Source organism: Danio rerio, chromosome 22 (genome assembly GCF_049306965.1).
Source record: "Danio rerio strain Tuebingen ecotype United States chromosome 22, GRCz12tu, whole genome shotgun sequence".
NCBI classification, from domain to species: domain Eukaryota; kingdom Metazoa; phylum Chordata; class Actinopteri; order Cypriniformes; family Danionidae; genus Danio; species Danio rerio.
The window spans coordinates 12,052,501-12,073,190 of NC_133197.1; the positions used below are offsets into that span (position 1 = coordinate 12,052,501).

Consider the following 20,690-nt stretch of genomic DNA (forward strand, 5'->3'; position numbering starts at 1 on the left):
TTCCAGTAACATCATCAAGGCCTTGTGTTTAAGCCCTTCCCCTTGCATTATTTTTTTAAATCTTATTTAAAATCTAAATGTAAACTTTCCTTCCATAATCATTTGCTAAATGTGTTCCAAAGAAAGTAAAATTTAAATAAAATAGTTTGTGCTTCCGAAACGATTTTTCGTTTCTGGTGACATCATCAAGGCCTTTTTTAAGCCCCTGCCCTTGTATTTTTTTAAATAAAATTTAAAATCTAAATGTAGACTTTCCTTTAATCGCTTGCAAAAAGTATTTTTAAAAAAACCTCATCTAAATAAATTTGCTTCTAAAATGATGTTTGGTTTCCAGTGACATCAGCAAGGCCTTGCGTTTAAGCCCCTCCCCTGACGTTGTTTTTGTTTTGTTTTGTTTTTTCAAATCTAAATGTGAAAAAACAAATTTGCTTGATTAATCATTTGCAAAATGTATTCTAAAAAAAAAAAACAAATCTAAATAAAATAGTTTGCTCTTCGAAAACAATGTTCCGTTTCTGGTAGCGTCATCAAAGCCCCATGTTTAAGTCCCTCCTCTTGCATTATTTTTTTATATATAATTTAAATCTAAATGTAGACTTTCCTTCCTAAATTATTTGCTAAATGTATTCCAAAGAAAACCAAACCTGAACCACATCTGAAAATATGTTCCGTTTCTGGTGGCATTTAAGTTCAGGTTTCATGTTTAAGCCCCTCCCCTTGCATTTTTCAAAATTTTTATTTCAAAAATAAATTTAGCTTTCCTTCTTTAATCATTTGCAAAGTGTTCCGAAGAAAATCTAGTTTAAAATAGTTTGAAAGTTTGTGCTTCTGAAACCATAGCTTTGTCTCATTTTAGAGGCTGCATCCTCCGAAAGATGCATTTCAAAGAGCGCTGCGTCGAAGATTGTCTCATTTTAAAAAAAAAAATTCAAAGTCTCCTTCAAATGCAGCCTTTAAATGTGGCCATCGTTTCCCAAGTAATGAAGGATACAACTGGTGAATTCTTTGTGACCTCGAACGTCCCAATATTCATTGCGCACTAATAACGGCAGGACATTTTTAAAAGAAAATCTAAATATCTAATTGCGTAAAAAAGAAAAGTATGAAACGTCTAACTAAAAAGAGATATTTCTGATTGTGTAAATTTGTATGTGTACAAGTATCCAAGGAAAATATATTTCCAGTTTTTGTAAACCTTGTTTTGCCTTCAGAATACTTAAAATAATTTTTGAAATCACTTTGTAAAAAGTCATTACAAAATTTATTACCGCTCATTAACGGCAGCTGTTATGGTTGCTAGGTGACAAGATCTTTCCTCTGTAGGCTAGATCATCTAAATCAAAACACTCGATTCTGCCTGTGTGGACTTCGAATGAGTCACCTTGGAAGTCTACAATCCTTCGGACGATGCAGCCTCTGAAATGAGACACAGCTGATGTTCCGTTTCTGATGACATCATTAATGTTTAAGCCACTCTCCTTGCATTTTTTAAAAATTTAATTTCAAATCAAAATGTAGACTTTCCTTCCTTAATCATTCGCTGAATGTATTCCAAAGAAAACCAAATCTAAAGAAAATTGTGCTTCTGAAACGATGTTCCGTTTCTGGTGACATCATCAAGGTTATATCTTTAAGCCCCTCCCCTTGCATTTTTAAAATCTAAATGTAGAGTTGCAAAACTTATCCCAAAATAAATCCAATCTAAATAAAAATTGAGCCTCGGAAACAATATTCTGTTTCCAATGACATCAATACCTTAATTTTAAGCCCTTCCCTTGCGTTTTTTGTGTGTAATTTTAAATCCAAATGTAGACCTTAATCATTTGATACAAGTATTCCAAAGAAAATCAAATCTAAATAAAATAGTTTGAGCTTCTGACATAATGTTCCATTTTTTGTGACATCATCAAGGTCTTTTGTTTAAGCCCCTTCTCTAGCATTCTGTTTTCTTGTGTAATTTCAAATCTGAACATACACTATGCTTCCTTAATCATTATCAAAATGTTTTATAAAACTAAATAAATTTAGAAAACATAAACATTTTGACCGCAAACACTGTTTAATTGAAATAAATGGTTTAAAGTTAAAATTGACAACCAAAATTAAACATCCACTTTCTATCTATACCAAATTTACGGGTATATCATGCATCCCTAGACATCTGTAGTTTTTGAAGTAAGCCGATTTCATTTTCAGTCTACGGTTTTTGTCGGAATTACCATAATTAAAAATGTGCACATTCTTTTCCAATCAGTGCTTTGTTTTCATGCCAACCACCGTAAAGCTATGATGAATCCAGTGCTTTTTGAATGAAATGGCTATATTTAAGTCATGTCTAAACAAATTAAATATTTTCTTACAACCATAAAAATAGCTATTTACCCTCATGAAAATGCTAACCATCATAGCCGAACTTTTCACATTTTGATGTAATTCCGACATGTATTTCTTTCTTTCACTTTCACTTTCCCAGTCTTGCTCTTCTTTGCACAACGTTTTGTTCTTTTCAAGTGTGTTTTTGCAGCATCTGTTTCTGTTCATGCCTTGAATCGACCTTGTATGTGTGTGCGCGCGTCCATGCTTGCATGCGTGTGTGTGTGTGTGTGTGTGTGTGTGTGTGTGTTGCCCTCTTTTTACCCATTTCGTGTCCATCGAGGAACGGCTAAGAGAACACATTGGTATTCAGAGGCTTCTGCTCTCCGGCTTCATTGGTTATTTATGCTCTGGCATTTAGAAGCTCAAGAAGTCGACGCCAATATATATTTATCATTTTTAATATTTAATGAAGCTCCTCTTCCGTTCAGCAACCTCTGGATCTCTCCTACAGCAGAGTTGTGTTTGAACAGGCGGATCAGAAATTGTATTTTGCTGTTATCTGTCAGTGGTTTCATACTTTTTTTTTCGTTCTTTTTTTTTGGTAGCTTTCAAATATAAACATCAGATAAAACAAGTTTTACTAATGTATTTTTTTACTTTGATTATTTAGCAAAAACCCTTACGTGGTTTGCTTTCAGATTAATATTTGATGATTTCTAAATATTTTAGTTTAGCTTTTGTATATTTATTATTTTATTCCTTTTGGGGGGGGGGGGGGGGGTACGGTGAGGGGTTATTACAGAAAAATACCCTGTGTGATTTGCAGTCAGATTATATATTTTGTTTATTTTAATCAGAATTTTAACAATTATTTTATAGGAATATAAATACACGATTCTTCCTCCGACTACTATAGATACAGTTGCAATCAGAACTATTAAACCCCCTGAATTATTAGCCTCCGTTTATTTTTTTTCCCCAATTTCTGTTTAACGGAGAGAAGATTTTTTCAGCACATTTCTAAACATAATAGTTTTAATAACTCATCTCTAATAACTGATTTATCTTAATAACTGATTTATCTTTGCCATGATGACAGTAAATAATATTTGACCTGATATTTTTCAAGCCACTTCTAAACAGCTTAAAGTGACATTTAAAGGCTTAAATAGGTAAATTGGGTTAACTAAGCAGGTTAGGGTAATTAGGCAAGTTATTGTATAACGATGGTTTGTTCTGTGTAGACTATCGAAAAAAATATATAAATATATTTTTTTAAATTAAAACTGCTTTTATTTTAGCTGAAATTAAACAAATAAGACTTTCTCCAGAATATTATCATATATTAATATTATCAGACATACTGTGAAAATTTCCTAGCTATGTTAAGCATTATAGGCCATTTACTTCTTTTCTGTCCTTGGCCAATCACATACTGTCACATTATTAGTGCTGTGTAAGCATTATCTAAATCAATTTTACATAGATATAAATTGAAACTAAATACATTGTTGCGTGTTTTACAATATGCTGTAATAAATTTGAACATGCATTGTTTTTCTTTTATCACACATATGTAGACATTGCATGAAACATTAGGTCATGAATATGTACTTGAAAGTCTTGGAAAAGTCATGGAAAAGTCATGTAATTTTAGTCGCAAAAATGTGCATGAACCCTGTAATTCTGATTGCAACTAGATAAAAATTAGAAAAAAAATTAGATTTGTTGCTTTTATTTTAGTTACTAACAAAACCAAATTTGCTCCTAATTTTAGTTTTTATTTAAATCATTATTGTCATAAATTCTATACGGTTTGCAGTCATATTTATATTTAAATTTAATTTCAATTTAATAGCTGGATGTATGTTTTATTTTTATTTTATTGTATTGTTTTATTGTATTTCGTTATATTTTAAATAATCACCATTTAGAAGTAATACATTTAGATTCCTTTCTATTTTTTTATCAACCCTTTAAATTAAATAAATCTGAAATTAAATGTAATGAATAATAAAGAATGAATAGTCATAATAAATTAACAAAAATCTAACAACTTTCTTAAAAATAATCGCTATTTAATCGCTCTTTAACAGTCACCTAATACATCTTATTTTTTTGTCATATTTTTTTATTCAAACCCCCTTGCTTGCCTCCATCATTTTTTAACTTTGATATAATTTCCTGTCTATATATATTATCTGCTCTGGCCAACATCCTATGTTCATTCCCTCATTTCACCTCCCATCCTAAGTCCTCCAGTAAAGCTCTGGTTCTCCGTCCTCCTTCAGGTTCAGACTCTTCTAGTAGCGTAGGCTCTTCTTCCGGGTCTCTCTCTCGGCCTGCTCAGCTGTCGTTACCGGGCCCGGTTCGGCCCTTCACCATGGCCCCTGTGGCCCCTCATCCCTCTGCACCCATAGGGGGCAGCGCAGCCTCTCAGAGCAGCACTACTAACGCTAACATTAACGCTAACGCTAGCTTCTACATCGTTCCTCTGGACGCCAGCGCCATCCCGCCGGGCAGCGTCCTGCTCAATCCACAGACAGGTATCTCGGAGAACGGAGATTTTTTGTTAATGTGCGATACTAATTTTCCGTACTAATTCATTTGCGCGATTGCGATTTCTGCTGTGTTCATTGACCATGTCAGGTTTGTGTTACGCAGGTCAGCCGTTCGTCAACCCCGATGGAAGTCCTGTGGTTTATAACCCTGCGATGACATCACAGCAGGGGCGAGGCCAGCAGCACATGACTTTACATCCTGCCCCGCCCCCTCCTCCACCTCCACCTCTTCCCCCTCCACCTCAGCCGGCCAATCACCTTCTAGCGCAGGTGAGTAAACACAAATCTTTTATTTCATGGTTAATAATTACAAATTATTTTAAAGTTTTTGTTATTTTTGTTTTTGTCTTGTTTTAATTGTTTATTTAGTGACGTAACCTTATAATATAGTAATTTATTGATGGTGTTTTTATCTTTCTATTTTTTAATGTAAGCTACATACATTGTGTTCGTCATTCGTTGCATGAATACTTTTGTCTTATATATTTGTTTTTAAGTTGTATTATTTTAGTAATATTTTATATACTTTTAGAATTTGTTTGGGGGTTTTTATTTTATTTTCACGAAGCACAATTTGTTTTCTTTTGACTTCTCAATGTGAAAACAAAAATCAAGTTACGTAATAAAGTTCTAAAACTACTGCATTTATTTATTTGAAAAAAAAATATTGAAATAATTTATTTGATTATTTACTATGTGTAGTTTTTCTATTCACTGCTCTGATTTTTTTGTTGAATTTATTATTTTAAACAATGAAGGATTATTTTCTCTTTGTTATCACATTCTAGTTATGACTTGTTTGTATTGCAATCAACATTTGAGCTAGTTGTAGGACGCAACTTGTAACATTTTAATAATATTTTGGCAAAATGAATTAAATAGTTTAAAAAGAGATTTGTCAAAGGAGGGCTGGGCAATAAAATCGATATCGGTATTTATTGACCAAACACCATTGTCAATATCGATAATAAAAAAAGTTTTGTTTGAAATTTCGGTATGAAGCGCTGTAGTTTCATTAAAATGTGGCTGCTGAGCACGTGCCTTGGAAGTAATGCCAGTACGCTTAGGGTGTGAGTTTGTCATTTCCGATGGAGGCAAGTGAAAATGAGTGCCGTATAGCAGCAGTGAGGAGATTGTAAATAAAAAAAGCATCTAAGGATGTTGCCAGAGTGGCTTTTTGGTTTCTTTTCTTGTGCATCCCAGCTACTAGCATCCCATCTGAACGATTTTTTTAGCATAGTGGGTAATGTAGTTATTCAACTTAACAATTTGTAACGTTGCAATAGATATATAATGATGGTTATTTCCTTTACTTGAAGGTTCAGATTTGATTATCATAATTTGTTTTGTTGACAGAGTTTGAGGTTTACTGTATCATTATTATTCACTTCTTACAGATGTTGATCTACTTTTACCATTGCACACACTTTGTATCACTTTATTACTCAAGTTTAACAGTTTCTTTAACACTTATGTTTGTTTGATTATAAAGACATCAGAAATTTAGCCTTAGTAATGTTGGTAAATTAAATAGAGGTAGTCGAATAAAAAAAGATCCTTATGTTGCTACATTTATTGTTACAAATATTCAGTAATTATCGATATTGAATTATTTGAAAACTGTATTATAACAGTTATATGAAAACTGCTTTTATTCTAGCCAAAATAAAACCATAAGACTTTCTCCAGAACAAAAAATATTATAGAAAATACTGTGAAAAATTCCTTGTTCTGTTAAACATCATTTGAGAAATATTGAAAATTAAATAAATAAAAAATCACAGCAGAGCTAATAATTTTGACTTCAACTGTATCTGTCAACATTTCTAAAAAAAAAAAAAAAAAAAGAAAAGAAATTTAGTTTTAAGGTTTTATGACAACTTGACAACTAAACACAGCACAGATCTTGTGCTTCACTTCATCACAATGAGTAGTTACATTCTTACATTGGGCTTGCGTGAGAGTAAAGGGAAGGCTGTGCGATGGTGCAGAAGTATAAATAGGAGTTGACAGTCTGCATGTTGTGAGCTGTAGTCTTTAAGTCTGTGGCTCTGTTGTTCATCTCTCTCTCTCTCTCTCTCTTTCTCTCTTTCTCCTCTCTCTGCTGTTCAGTCGTCTGCTCCGTCTGTTCAGTTTGCTGCGGCGGCTGCAGTCTCTTGTCCTCCTCTCCTGCCTCCTCCTGCTCCTCCTGCTGCTTTCACTCAGCAATACACTGTGGTACTGAAGCTGCTCTCCTCCTCCTCCTCCTCCTCCTCATCATCATCATCTACACTCTCTTTTTCCCCCATTTATTACCCCAGATCTCACAGAGAGTGTTTGTGCTCTTTTGACATCAGATTTAATACAGGGTGTCCGCTTGGACTTAGTCTTAAAATATCTTAAATTTCAAAAATAAAAATGTAAGCTTTAAAAAGTCCTAAATTCGCTAAAATATAGTGTTGTAGGTCTTCAATCATTTTAAGCGGGTTTTAATTTTACTATGTGCAAGTAAAGCTACCCAAAACGGGCTGACATCCAATAATCCATGTCTAAATCTTTTTTTATAGATTTTTTTTTTTTTATTACAAAGAGATACAGAAACAGCTGTTAGACTTTTTTACAGCACGTTCTCAACATTAAGTTCCCTAATCAGGGAAAGAAAACTAAAACAGCACATCTTTTACAACCTATTACAGCAGTAACTGGATCTTTCTTAGTGTTTAGCCCTGTAAAAGTGTAAAATTTTATTCATATTGGTCTTAAAAGGTCTTAAAAAGTCTTAAATTAGAGGGTGGGGGTGGGAATAATAATTGTTTAAATTTCTCTGTAAAATTACTTTGTTATCTGTAAAGGTTTAATAAACAAATTAATTTGTTTTTTTAAAGTCTTAAATTTGACTTGAAGAAACCTGCAGAAAAAAGTTCTTAAAAGTATTATTTAGTAAATTAGTTCAATCTGTTTTTATTGAGTTATTTTTAAATATATTTTTATATTTAAATATGAGTATAAATGGAATATTTATAATATTTATTAAATATAATATATTTTAAAAGTTAAATGTGCAATACGTAGGTATTCTTACTCTGTTACAATTGTATTTAAATTAATAATAGGTTCGTTTTTTTATAAAATGTTTTTTCTTTTATATTTTTGGTCATTTTAGATTTTTAGTATATATGGTTTAATATATAAATACATAAATACATATTTTACCATTTTTATAAAAATGTATTTGCCATATGAAAATAATAAGAACTGTGTCCCTTTAACCCTTGAACTGCTTGCTCTACCAGATGTTTGACCATATTTTGACTGTTTTAAATAATGACTGTTAAGGCATTTAAAGAATGATGGTTTACCCACACAGCATTGTTGGTTTACAAAAAAAATCAAACAAACATAATCCTGTTGCACTACTACACTTGATTTTGGTTTTATTGTAAAATAAAACAAAACAAAAACATGTTAAATGAGAATCTGAAATATTTTATGACATACTTAAAAAAAGAGAGAATTTAGTGTTCAAAATTATTTATCTTTAATATATTTTTAAATAAATTTGTCTTACACTTCATATTTTCTGTGTGTGTTAAAAAATGCATTGTGTGTTAGCTGGCGACATTAAGAGTTTTAAAAAATGCCATCCAAAATTATTTTTTTATGAAGCAGGGTTATATCCTTTTTTTTCTTGTGCCTTTTCTTAAACCATTGCTGTTACTATAATTTATTTAATTTTTTAATACTTTTAGAATTTAAAAACAAAATATCCAGTACATACTTTAAAATTGCATATCATTTGAACCTTTTTGGGGGTTTTTTGAAACAAGATTTTAGCATTTTAAATGTTTATTTTTTTGTTATTTTTGATTTATTTTACTTTAAAAATTCTATTTAATGCATTATTTATATTTAATATTCATATTTAATTTTATTTAAAAATGTAATATTCATTGCAGAATTGAATATGAAATCTAATTGTAATCAAAATGATCATGAATATAAAATGAATATTACCCCTTAAAATATTTTCACATTTCTCTTCTCTCTTTGTCAATCTTTAATTTTTTTTATTCGTCTTTCTCCCTCTTTTTTGTGTAATGATTTCCTTATTCTATTGATATCTAGTTTATCTCACAAGGTGCCAAAAAGGCAATATTTGATTGTTAGTCCGTTTTCCTGAATCCAGCAGAGGATCACTAAATGACTGAACTGGGTCAGCAGTGTTATATTTCTCAGTGTGTGTGACCCGTTTCTACCAAATATAACCCTCTCATTAGTTCATTCAGAGCACATTCATAATTAATGGCAGCAGATGTTGCGAGTGTTTTAATAAAGTGCAGTGAAGGCTGATCTCTGGTCTGCTGCTGGATGCACTTTCATCTGCCGGCCTGCTTTACTTTCTGTCATGATCCACTTGTCCAAAATAGACGTCCTTATGTTGAGTAATCAGATGAAAAGACATGCTGACCAGCTAATTAGAGCTATTGATTGATTTAGTTCATTTAATAAAAAAAAAAAAAAAGTTACATTTTGACCCAATTCTAGTTGCTTATTTACTGTTTTGGATTTTATTATTTTATTATAATTTACTTGTTATTTTATTATTTTAGTTTTATTTATTTATTTTACATATTTATTTTTATTTATTTATTTATTTTATTTTATTTTTATTTTTGCTATTTTATCAGTGTAATTTATTAATTTATAACTAAAATGTTTTTTTTATTGATTTAATATTTTACATACATTTTATATATCTACTTTAATCTACATTTTATTATTTATGTATATATATATATATATATATATATATATATATATATATATATATATATATATATATATATATATATAATTTATTTATTTATTTATTTATTTATTTATTTATTTATTTATTGAGGTTTTCAAAAATAATTAAAGAGACGATATGTATTTTGAAACAACATTTTAAATGTAAATTGTAAGTGGTAGTTATAACTATAAGGAACTATATTTTGTGTAATTATGATTTTTCTTTTTGTATACAGTATTGCTGTAAAATGTCCCTTTTCCACAAACGCAAAAAAAGTTAAAGAATGTAAAAAACAAATTATGAAAATTAGATAAATTTATAATTAATTTACCCTTTCCCACATATGCAAAAACTATTTAAATGAATTTCTTTTAAAAAAAGAAAATAAGATAAATTAAATAAAAAAAATAAATAAATAAATAAGCTCATACATGACACACAAAAAGTGAAATGAATGAAGAGGAGATAACGCAAAATCTAAATCAAGTAACTTTAGCACGTCAAAGTCTTATTTATGTGTATAAAATGTATTTTCCCAACAACAAAATTGCAGCTAGTGAAAATGGCGAGTGGCTAGTAATGTTGGAAATCTACTAGCCACAGTGGCTGGTGATCAAAAGAGTTAATGTCATACATCAATGTATTTTGTATGTGACATTTTATAGAAACATAAATTGTGAAACATTAATTTATTAAAAATCTATTTAAGTAATTTGATTTTTAATGTTATATATGTATTGCATATATGCGTTTATTTAACATATGAAATTTGAACATTGCATTTAAAAGTCAATAATCATCCCTTTTATCTTTATATAAATTAACATGAGAAAAACAGAATATACGTGAAATTTTAGAAAAGTCCATTTCCAGCAAACATTGAGCGCTGTTAAGCGCGTTCTTAAAGGGCCATGACACCCCCCACTTTCGGTTAAAGTCTACTTCAGAATTTTTTCAAAAGATGCATGATTAATGGGCGTGGAGCTCCGCGAGCATCAGGCAGGAGTGGGCGTGGCCAGCAGGGGAGAGTGTGAGCTATTGTTCTCAGTTAGCTCACAAAATGAGACAAACCGTGAGGAGACGCATTAGTTTATAGTTTACAAAGTTAAAATGCAAAGAAATGAACAGTGATTTATTGCCCTGCTACATTTGTTATTCGTAATTTCATATACACATAACTACAATTTGTATCATTATAAAGATAAGTGTGTTCATGTAAACCCTTTAAATGAGGACTTCTCCCTCAATCCCCGTATCCAGCAGACTCAGTGCAGCAGGTCTCCTGACCTGTCTATTTTAACCATTAGCCCTGCTGGTAATCTGGAGGATTTAGGTAAACACAGCAGCACAGTGATGTGTCTGAATGTGAACGAACTCCTGATAAAAGACAACGCCGGCCATTCTCTAATTCTCGTGCTGCTCTCCCGACAAAAATGCTAACAGCACACACACAGCTTTGCTGTATGATCGGCCCTGACAAGATCGCGGGGAAAAAACATGCAACAAACCCCGTGGATGATGGAAACAAACGCATATGAGCCTTCATGAACGGCTAAATACTGTGCCGTGGTTTCCTTGTCTCTCAGCTCAGGCTTGACACTGGCAGGTCTGGCAGGTCTCATGAATAATTAAGCAGCCGGCTCTTCTCATAGGATAAGAAAACTCCGCTATGAATAATAATGAGAAACCGACGCGTCATCATTGCACTTGCAGTACTGCGCAACGTCACTGATTTTGATCCCGCCCCAAAAATCATTTTAAACCCGGAAGCTGAAATTAGCTGACAAAAGCTCAAAATTATCCAGTTTTCCCCACAATTAAAGCTGACAGGTGCTAACATTGTCTTAACTGATGCTCAACACACACATATCTGTTAATATAATAAAAAAAAAGTTCTCCGGGGTGTCCTAAACCTTTAAACAGTGCTGATTTGCCATTGTGTTCACTTGCTCACAGAAATGACTTTGATTGGTCGTGAAGGTCATCAGTTTACCAAACTCACCGCTGTTTACTACGTGTACACCAGACACTGGAGCGTTTCAAATCGCGTTGATCAGGTGGTTTGTCTATAAGCTGACATATGAGCGATCTGTTGATCAATCGCTGCTTTAAAACGCTCCAGTGTCTCTCTGTGTTTACACTCAGTAAACAACTGTAAGTTTGGTGAACTGATGCCCTTCACAGCTATTCACAGTCATTTCTGTTGAGCATGTGAACACATTGACAAATCAGCACTGTTTAAGAACGCGCTTAACAGTGCTCAAATGTTAGCGGGAAATGCATGTTTCTAAAATGTCAGTATCGACTGGTACCGAATTCCAGTATTTATATTTATTTGTTTAATTTATTTTATTTTTTAAAGATTTTTTTGTTATTTTTTACATTTGAATGATTTACCAATGTACCGTCTGTAATAATGTGTATTTGTACAGTCATTATTACTAGTTTCAGCAGTAATTAGTTTATTTTTCAACCGGAAATTGACTACCTCTTCTTCTTGTGTGTTCAGCAACAGGACGGTTTGAGCGCTCAGTTCAGTCACATGAATCTGGTGCGCCAGGCTTCAGGAGAAGCTCCCGATCCACACACAGGCCTTTACCCGCAATCCCTTCTGCTGCAGAACAATCAAGCCCCGCCTCCTGCCCCACCCCCTCCTCCACCTCCACCAACCGGATACATGATTTCCTCTGCCGGACAGACCATAAGCCCCGCCTACCAGCACCACACAGCTGTCAATCAAACCGTCCTGCAGCCACACGCGTACATGCAGACGCCCCTGCAGCAGGTACAACACACACTCCATTACCACAACATAGGCACACTCCATTACTACAACACACATTTCCATTACTACAACACACACACTTCATTCCTACAATGCACACACTCCATTCCTACAACACACACACACTTTATTACTACAACACACATTCTATTCCTGCAACACACACACTCCATTACCACAACACACACACACTCCTTTACAACAACACACACACACACATTACTACAGCACACAAACTATGTGATATTTAAGATATTAAGTGTGTGTGTGTGTGTACACACAGGTGTCGGCGTGTTACTGTGCTCCGGGTCAGTTCTCTCACTCGACTCAACACTACAGAACAGGGCCACCGGTTCACTACAGCGCCACCCAGAGCCAAACACTGGCACCACAGCAGACAGGTAAACACCCACACCCACACACACTACACACACTGCGCAGATGGAGGAGGAGTGCTGGGAGACGGGGCCGTGGCACTGTATGAGATTCATGTAGGCTTTCTCACAGTGAACCGGTCTCTTTTTCCAGCCCTCACTGACAACTCTGAACTAAACAAACACACACACACACACACATAATTGGTTTTGGTGGTTTATGAGGACTCTCCATAGGCATAATGCTTTTTATACAGTAAAAAAAGGCTCATTGTATCACCTTACCTTAAAACTCATCCCTCACAGAAAGCCTGATGCAGATTTAGAGGTAGGATTTTGAACAGTTTGAATTATGAGGACACAAGGTATGTCCTCATAAACCACCTTAACATTCTCTTACGCATCTCATTATACAAATTTGTATCCTTGTAAACCATTGAAACCCGTACACACACACACACACACACACACACAATATGAAATCTATAAATGCATGTTCGGTGGCACATCTACAGAACGTGAATGTGTTTGTGTGTATGGGTGTCTGTGTGGATGAATGTTCTTAACACATTAGAGTCGAGGCCTATATTAATGCAGATAAATAAAAAAATATATTTATTATTTCTCCTATCAGCATCATAGAAAATATTTATGAGAAAGCCTTCAACAATATCTCAATATTTCTATACCAACAAAGGCTATCTTTATGCCAATCAATCAATCAATCAATCAATCAATCAATCAATCAATCAATCAATCAATCAATCAATCAATCAATCAGTTTATAGCAGAGAAAAGCGTAGGCTGATTTACATTGATAGTAAATAAATAAGCAATAATAAAACATGTTGTCATTAAATATGTATTGTTATTAAACATAATTTGGACGCAGGCACCAAAGGCTGCCTTTATAAATTACAATAAGGAAATGAACGAATATGTAGATGTTAAGCAGCAACAAAGACTGTTAATGACAATAAATACATAAACGTATACATAAATGATAAACTAAAACAGCAACAAAGATATGTACCTAAATATATATCTATTTCTGAAATATATGAAGGCATTGTTATTGTATTCATACACTGTTTATATATATATTTTATATACATAAAATTTTATACATATTTTGTATACATTCTGTTTATTCATTCATTCATTTTCTTTCGGCTTAGTCTCTTTATTAATCAGGGGTCGCCACAGAGGAATGAACCGCCAACTGTTCCAGCATATCTTTTAAACAACAGATGCCCTTCCAGCTGCAACCCAGTACTGAAAATCATCCATAGGGGCACTCATTCACACACATACACTACAGACAATTAAGTTTATTCAATTCACCCATACCGCATGTCTTTGGACTGTGGGGGAAACCGGAGCACCTGGAGGAAACCAGGGTGCGAATTACAGGGGGGTTTGGGGGGGATTGACCCCTCCCTAATTAATGCTCGACCCTGCAGTGACCTTCTTGCTGTGAGGCCACAGTGCTAACCACTGAGCCGCTGTGTCGCACCGTGTTTATTTAATTATTTTTTAAAAATGAATCTTTTTAATGGATTAAACATCGACTTGTTTTCACAAAAGTGGATTTTTTCATAGTTATTGCCAATGTTGAGTTAAAATAATGTGTTTATCCTCAGTAATTACAAAAGTCTCAGCTCATTATTTTCATACTCGTTATTTTCGTACTCGTTATTAAGTGTCATAATTGCTGTGGATATTATTAGCATAGTAACATGCAAGCTGCATAGCAACCGCATAGCAACCCCATGGCCAGCGTATGTGCTATAAGAATTTCTCTGCAAGCACATCGTCCAGAAGCTTCCTTCCTTTAATAGCGCAGTTTCTCACCTCTCAGTGTAGAAATGAAGGAAAAACAGAGAGAAAAAAACATGTAGAGGGAAAAAACACATCGTAGCTTGTCCACAATGACATTGAAAGACCCATTTCACAGGTGTGTGTGCGTACGCGTGTGTCTGTTGTATGGTCTCAATCGACAGGCTTTTATTCTCTTCACTTTGGCCTTGCAAGGGCAGGTAAAAATAGCTGTGCGCTCAAACACAGAGAGGGAGAGAGGGAGGGAGAGAGAGAGAGGAGGGAATGAGACTTCCGTTTAGCTGTACTGGATGTAATGATAGTGGGAGAAACGCTCAACCAATTTCACCTACAGCAGAAGAATTATAATAATATTACAGCTATTTATAAATATACCTGTTAGTATTAAGTACATTTATATGAATCCTGCTGTGTAATACATATCAGGGTTAACGCAAAGGATTTATTCTACTGGTCCGATCGGGCCAAGGTATAGATTTTTACTTGCCCGGCCAAAATTTCCACTGGCCCCACCAAAGAAAAAATACAATTTAATAGCTATTTTTAGCCACATATTTTAAATAATGTGTCAAAAATAACGCCTATAATTATCTAAATGTTAAAAATTATTTAAATAATACTTTTAAAATGTCAATATATGTATAATGAACAAAATTATGTGTTAACAAAACAAAAAGAGCAATATGGAAAATGTGAAGGTATTTTATTTCATTTCGAAATTATTTAACAAAAAGGTGGCCCCAATCGGGCCAGTAATGATCCTGTCTACTGTCCCAAGCATCTCCCACACTGGCCCCGGACCATCGGGCAGTCTTTATTGTTGAGCCCTGCATATTAAATATGAAGATCGGATTTTGTTTTGAAGATATTTTTAATTAAATATTTTTTTTATTTTCATTTAAATGTTTAATATTTGTTAATCGTTTGGTTATTATTCAGTACATGTGTTTATTATATTTTATTGTTATACATTTTGATTCTATATTTTCTTTGTGTATCATTAATTACAAAACATTTTAATTTACCGTAAAGTTTCACTTATTTAATAATCAGATTAATGTTTGATACATTATTATTATTATTATTATTATTATCATTATCATTCATTCATTCTTTCATTTCCTTCGGCTTAGTCCTTTATCAACCTGGGTTCGCCACAGCTTAATGAACCACCAACTCATCCAGCATATGTTTTACACAGAGGATGCCCTTCCAGCTGCAGCCCAGTATTGGAAATTTTTTTTATTATTATTGTTATTGTTGTTGTTATAATTCTTTGTCTATCATTAAATACAAAACATTTTAATTTAAGATATTTTTAATTAAATTTTACCGTAAAGTTTCACTTATTTCATAATCAAATTAATGTTAGATACATTATTATTTTATTTTTTTTTTTCATTTTCCTTCAGCTTAGTCCCTTAATTAATCTGGGGTCGCTACAGCGGAATGAACAACCAACTTATAAAGCATAAGTTTTACACAGTGGATGCTCTTCTAGCTGCAGTTTAGTATTGGGAGATATTAGTATTATTATTGTTGTTGTTATTAATATAATCAGACCTTATTTATTTAAAATCATTTAATTTAATATATAATGTTACAATAGGAATATCAATAACCAGTTGTTACAATAAATATAATTTTATGTGCAAAATGGTTGATTTTGTTATGTTTTAGATTATAAAATGCATTTTCTTTGCTTTGTTAATACAGATTTTTATTTAAATATTTCATTTTTTATTAACATTATAATGAATAACATGTTATTTGTATATAATTGTAATTATATTTTATTATATTTTATATTAATTAACAATTAGATCATTATTCATAATGGCAGTATTGTACTTCATTATGTGTAAAATTAGACATGTTATTCTACACACTTGTCACATTAAATACTAAATTATTTAGTTTCATTTATTGATTAATAATCAGATAAAAGTAAATAAAATTCTTTATTATTATTTATTTTTTATATTATCAAGATGAAGCCTATTTATTAAAATTATTAAATGCATACCAAATATTAATAGATAATTATGTAATATTAGATTATTAACATCATTATTTAAATCTACAAAATGGATGATTATAATATAAACATGAGCAGATGTGCTGAGTTTTATGATTGCTGTAATGTCCAGCTATTTTGCACAGATCATGAACTTGTGTGTCTTACTAGTATTTAATGGTTATAAACCTCATTCAGTCAGAGAGCATTTTGTTAGCATCCGTCTATATTAGCCACATTAGCGTCTTTCTGATTCTCCTCATCTCCGTTTCGTCTTCATTTCACACACTTGAGTCTTTCCACACTGCGAACTGTTTACAACTTTAATGTTGTGTAAAACATCCCCTTAATGATTCTGCTCCAGATGTTGTTTGTTTGTTGCCGTCGTTTATGCTAATGGATAGTTTGATGTGTTTTTTAGGTTTTCAGACAGTCATGCCTCCCCAAGCCCCCAGTTACCAGAGCATGATGGGAGTTCAGCAGAACCAGAACCAATCGCTGGTCAGCTCTCAGGGAGGACTGACCAATCAGATTCAGAGCGTCATGGTGCAATATCCCACAATGCATCCGTACCAGGTGAGTGTTGATTTCTGCCCATTTGTCTTAAAACATTTTTATTATAATGAGGCGGTGTGTTTTATGCAACGGTCGGGTTTTCAATTTTGGCTTTCCATAAAGTGTTGTAGCATAGCTTAGCATAGATCATTGAATAGGATTGGACCATTAGCATCTCAATCAAAAGTTATTAAAGAATTTAAAAAAAATTTCCTCTTGTTTAAAGAAAATGTCCAAAATATCATTTGTTGCACTTGATCTTTTTTGTCTATAGATCTCTCTTACTATATATATATATATATTTAAGAAAGGCCATTTTCTCAAAATAGAGTCTCCACTTCACTGCTTTTCAGACATCAGTTGTTTTTTTGGTTTCTGAGTAAATTGTGGAGTAATAAAAGGAAATACACAGATTCCCTCTGTAATAAACCTCTGACTCTCAATATGTCAAAGACATTATATCCTAATTTTGAAGTTGAATCTATTTGTACTGGAAATGTGAGAATATTAATGAAACGCATATTAAAACAACATTTTAGATAACATGCACATTTTTTTAATTGTTTGCGATTTGTTAAATTAAATTTTGTTGTAAATAGGCTAAATTTACAAGTCCCCTAGTGTTAAACTGTTGAGTTTTTCCATTTTTGAACCATTCATACAATCTTCGGGTCTGACTAGAGTACTTTTAGCTTAGCATAGATAATTGAATCAGATTAGACCATTAGCATCTCGCACAATAATTATCAAAGAATTTTTAATCTTCGCTCTTGTGCTAAAAAGAAAATATGCTAAATTTATTTTGTTGCTCTTGATCAATTTGTGTCTATAGATCCCTCCTACAATATATATTTACATATTTTCATTTACAATTAAAGACACCAGTTTTGTTTTCTGGTTGAATTGTGGAGTAAAAAAAAGAAATACAGAAATTCCCTCTGTAATATACCTCTCACTCTAAATATGTCAAAGAAATTAAACCCTAATTTTGAAGTTCTGTAAATTTATGTAAAAATGTAAATGTTTTTGTTCTGGAAATGTGAGAATATCTATGAAACGCATATTAAAACAACATTTTAGTTAACATGTAATATTATTTTAAAGATATTTGCGATTTCTTAAAAGAACACTCTATTTTTTTTGTAAATATGCAAATTTTACAAGTTCCGTAGAGTTAAACTGTTGAGTTTTTCCATTTTTTTTTAAACCCATTCAGACAATTTCCAGGTCTGGCAAGAGCACTTTTAGCTTAGCTTAGCATAGATTATTGAATTTTATTAGACCATTAGCATCTCCTTCAAAAAATTACCAAATAATTTCGATCATTTTTTAATTTAAAGCTGGACTTTTCTCTAGTTTTCTTTAGTTTTATCATGTTTTGCGAATAAAAAAGCAAATTAATAGTTGCTATTTTCTACTCCAATATGGCTAGGAACTATACTGTCATACTGGTGTAATAATCAAGGCTGCCATGGCTGCAGCAGGCGCAATGATATGCCAAAAAGGCCTTAAAATAGTCCCCAAGTAGGCAGGGGTGGATTTAACCAGTAGGCAAGGTAAGCAGCTGCTTAGGGGCCCCAAATAAATACCTAAAAGTAATTATTATTTTATTTAACCTATAAACTATAAATAACATCATTTTCTAGCATATTTTGTTTGGTGCGAGTCAAACAAATACAATTTTAACCCAATTAAATATTATTTAATACACAATGAAATATAAAGTTATTATAATAATGTAATTTTATGTGATAACAATATTATAAAATTAAATATTATTATTACTTCTGCACAAATTTGTCCACCACACCCAATAGTGGAGCAGTCAAATCAGGTAAAGACTTATTTTAAAAATGTCATCATTTATGTATTTTATTATTTTTAGTTGTGTATCCATTTTAAGAAAACAAATCATTTTAAATTTAGAGATTGCATTAAGAAGAAACTTAGAAAATAAAAGGAAAAACTGCTAAATAAAAAAAAAATGAATTAAAGTAGAAACGGTGCAATTGCTTAGGGCCCCCAAATCACTACATTCGCCTCTGCAAGCAGCTAACTTCCATACTTTTAATTTTCTGTCAGTCTTAGTAAACAAAATAAATTCAAAAGAGTGTAGTTTAAAACAGAAATGTATAAAAATTGTTGGTAATTTTTGAGTGATATGCTAATGGTCTAATCCAACTCAATTATTTAAGCTAAGCTAAAAGTTCTCCTGTTAGACCCAGAGATTGACTAAATGGATTTGTTTTTTTTACTTTTTTTTATTTCGGTAACACTTTTTGACAATTTTTATAGTCCGTTTGAGTATTAGTAGACTGTTTGCTTAATATCTGTTGATACTGCTCCTTTTACACACATATTAAACTTCCTAAAAGAAACTTTGCAAGTTCATGTCAATTTACACTAACCCTAACCTAACAATCTACTTATAATCTAATGAGAATTAGTTGCCATGTAGATGCAATGTAACTTAAATTTAACTAATGCACCAATAAAAAAGTGTGACCTTTATTTCTATGGGAATTGTAAAATGAGCCTATTTTTACTATAAAATTGTTCCTTCAAAGTAGTCAAACATCAAGTATGATATTACCATATAAATTATATGATATACTATTACTTTTTCGTTTTATCCAGTTCACCACAATGTGTTGTTTTGATTGACAGGTGTCTGTTCAGCAAGGTTCTCAGAGTGTTCCTCAGGCAGCCTATCAGCAACAGATCATGTTGCAGGGACAGACCAATCAGACGCCGGCGCCCTCTGCCAGCATGCAGGTGTATTACAGCATGATGCCACCGACGCAGCACTCGAACATCAGGTGACCGGACTTGCTTTTCAGCTAATCAAATTGCAGCATGGCTTGAGGTCTAATGTCAACTTCCTGTTTGTGTGCAGCTCAGCTGTCGGTTTCCTCCCTCATCCGGGTTCAGAGCAGATGTCATTTCCCCGCGCTCCCTCGCCCTGCGGCTCTCAGCCAATCACAGCACAGCAGTGCACAGGTATGGCAGACTTCTGCATTAATCACAAACCCCCTCAGGCCAACCGGTGAAACTAACAGATTCTAGATCTAATTTGTATTAATTCAGTAACTTTCAGTAGCTACGTTTCCATACACCTATTTAACGCGCATTTTGGATATGCGCAAAAAAATGGTTGATTTAAAAACCAAGATGGCATACACTTTTTAAAATGCGCATAAAACACATATGTTGGATAATTTTTTTTATTTGATAAGAAAAAATGCGCAAAAACTACGATGGAAACACTTTTACCAAACAAATTCCAGTATGTGCATTAAAAAGGTCATGTGATTTTGTTATAAGAGATCAAGTGATGATAAAAATCTATGTGAATGCACAAATCAGCATTTTAAGCACACTGTAAAACATCTGAAATGTTCTTTTGGTCATTCTAAAACAACGTAACCAATTTAGTATTATTATTATTATATTATTAATTACCTCCAGAATA

At 32.6% G+C, this 20,690-nt stretch overlaps 1 protein-coding gene and 1 non-coding gene across 51 annotated transcripts in view; both read left to right on the forward strand.

Annotated features, from left to right (window-relative positions):
* Positions 1-20,690, forward strand: part of r3hdm1 (R3H domain containing 1) — a 75,487-nt gene that overhangs the window by 46,112 nt on the left and 8,685 nt on the right. For 7 of the 50 annotated variants that reach the window (XM_073937365.1, XM_073937377.1, XM_073937363.1 and 4 more), the window contains 8 exons: positions 4,608-4,862; positions 4,966-5,147; positions 6,990-7,094; positions 12,158-12,433; positions 12,717-12,834; positions 17,085-17,239; positions 19,886-20,037; positions 20,115-20,218. In XM_073937365.1, the coding sequence (XP_073793466.1) occupies positions 4,608-4,862; positions 4,966-5,147; positions 6,990-7,094; positions 12,158-12,433; positions 12,717-12,834; positions 17,085-17,239; positions 19,886-20,037; positions 20,115-20,218 (1,347 nt within the window). The remainder of the gene's footprint in view (positions 1-4,607; positions 4,863-4,965; positions 5,148-6,989; positions 7,095-12,157; positions 12,434-12,716; positions 12,835-17,084; positions 17,240-19,885; positions 20,038-20,114; positions 20,219-20,690) is intronic. The other 43 variants (XM_073937369.1, XM_073937380.1, XM_073937367.1 and 40 more) reach the window with 7 other exon arrangements.
* Positions 12,876-12,973, forward strand: mir128-1 (microRNA 128-1). The gene has a single exon (NR_030072.1). It is a non-coding gene; the product is annotated as a microRNA 128-1 (primary transcript).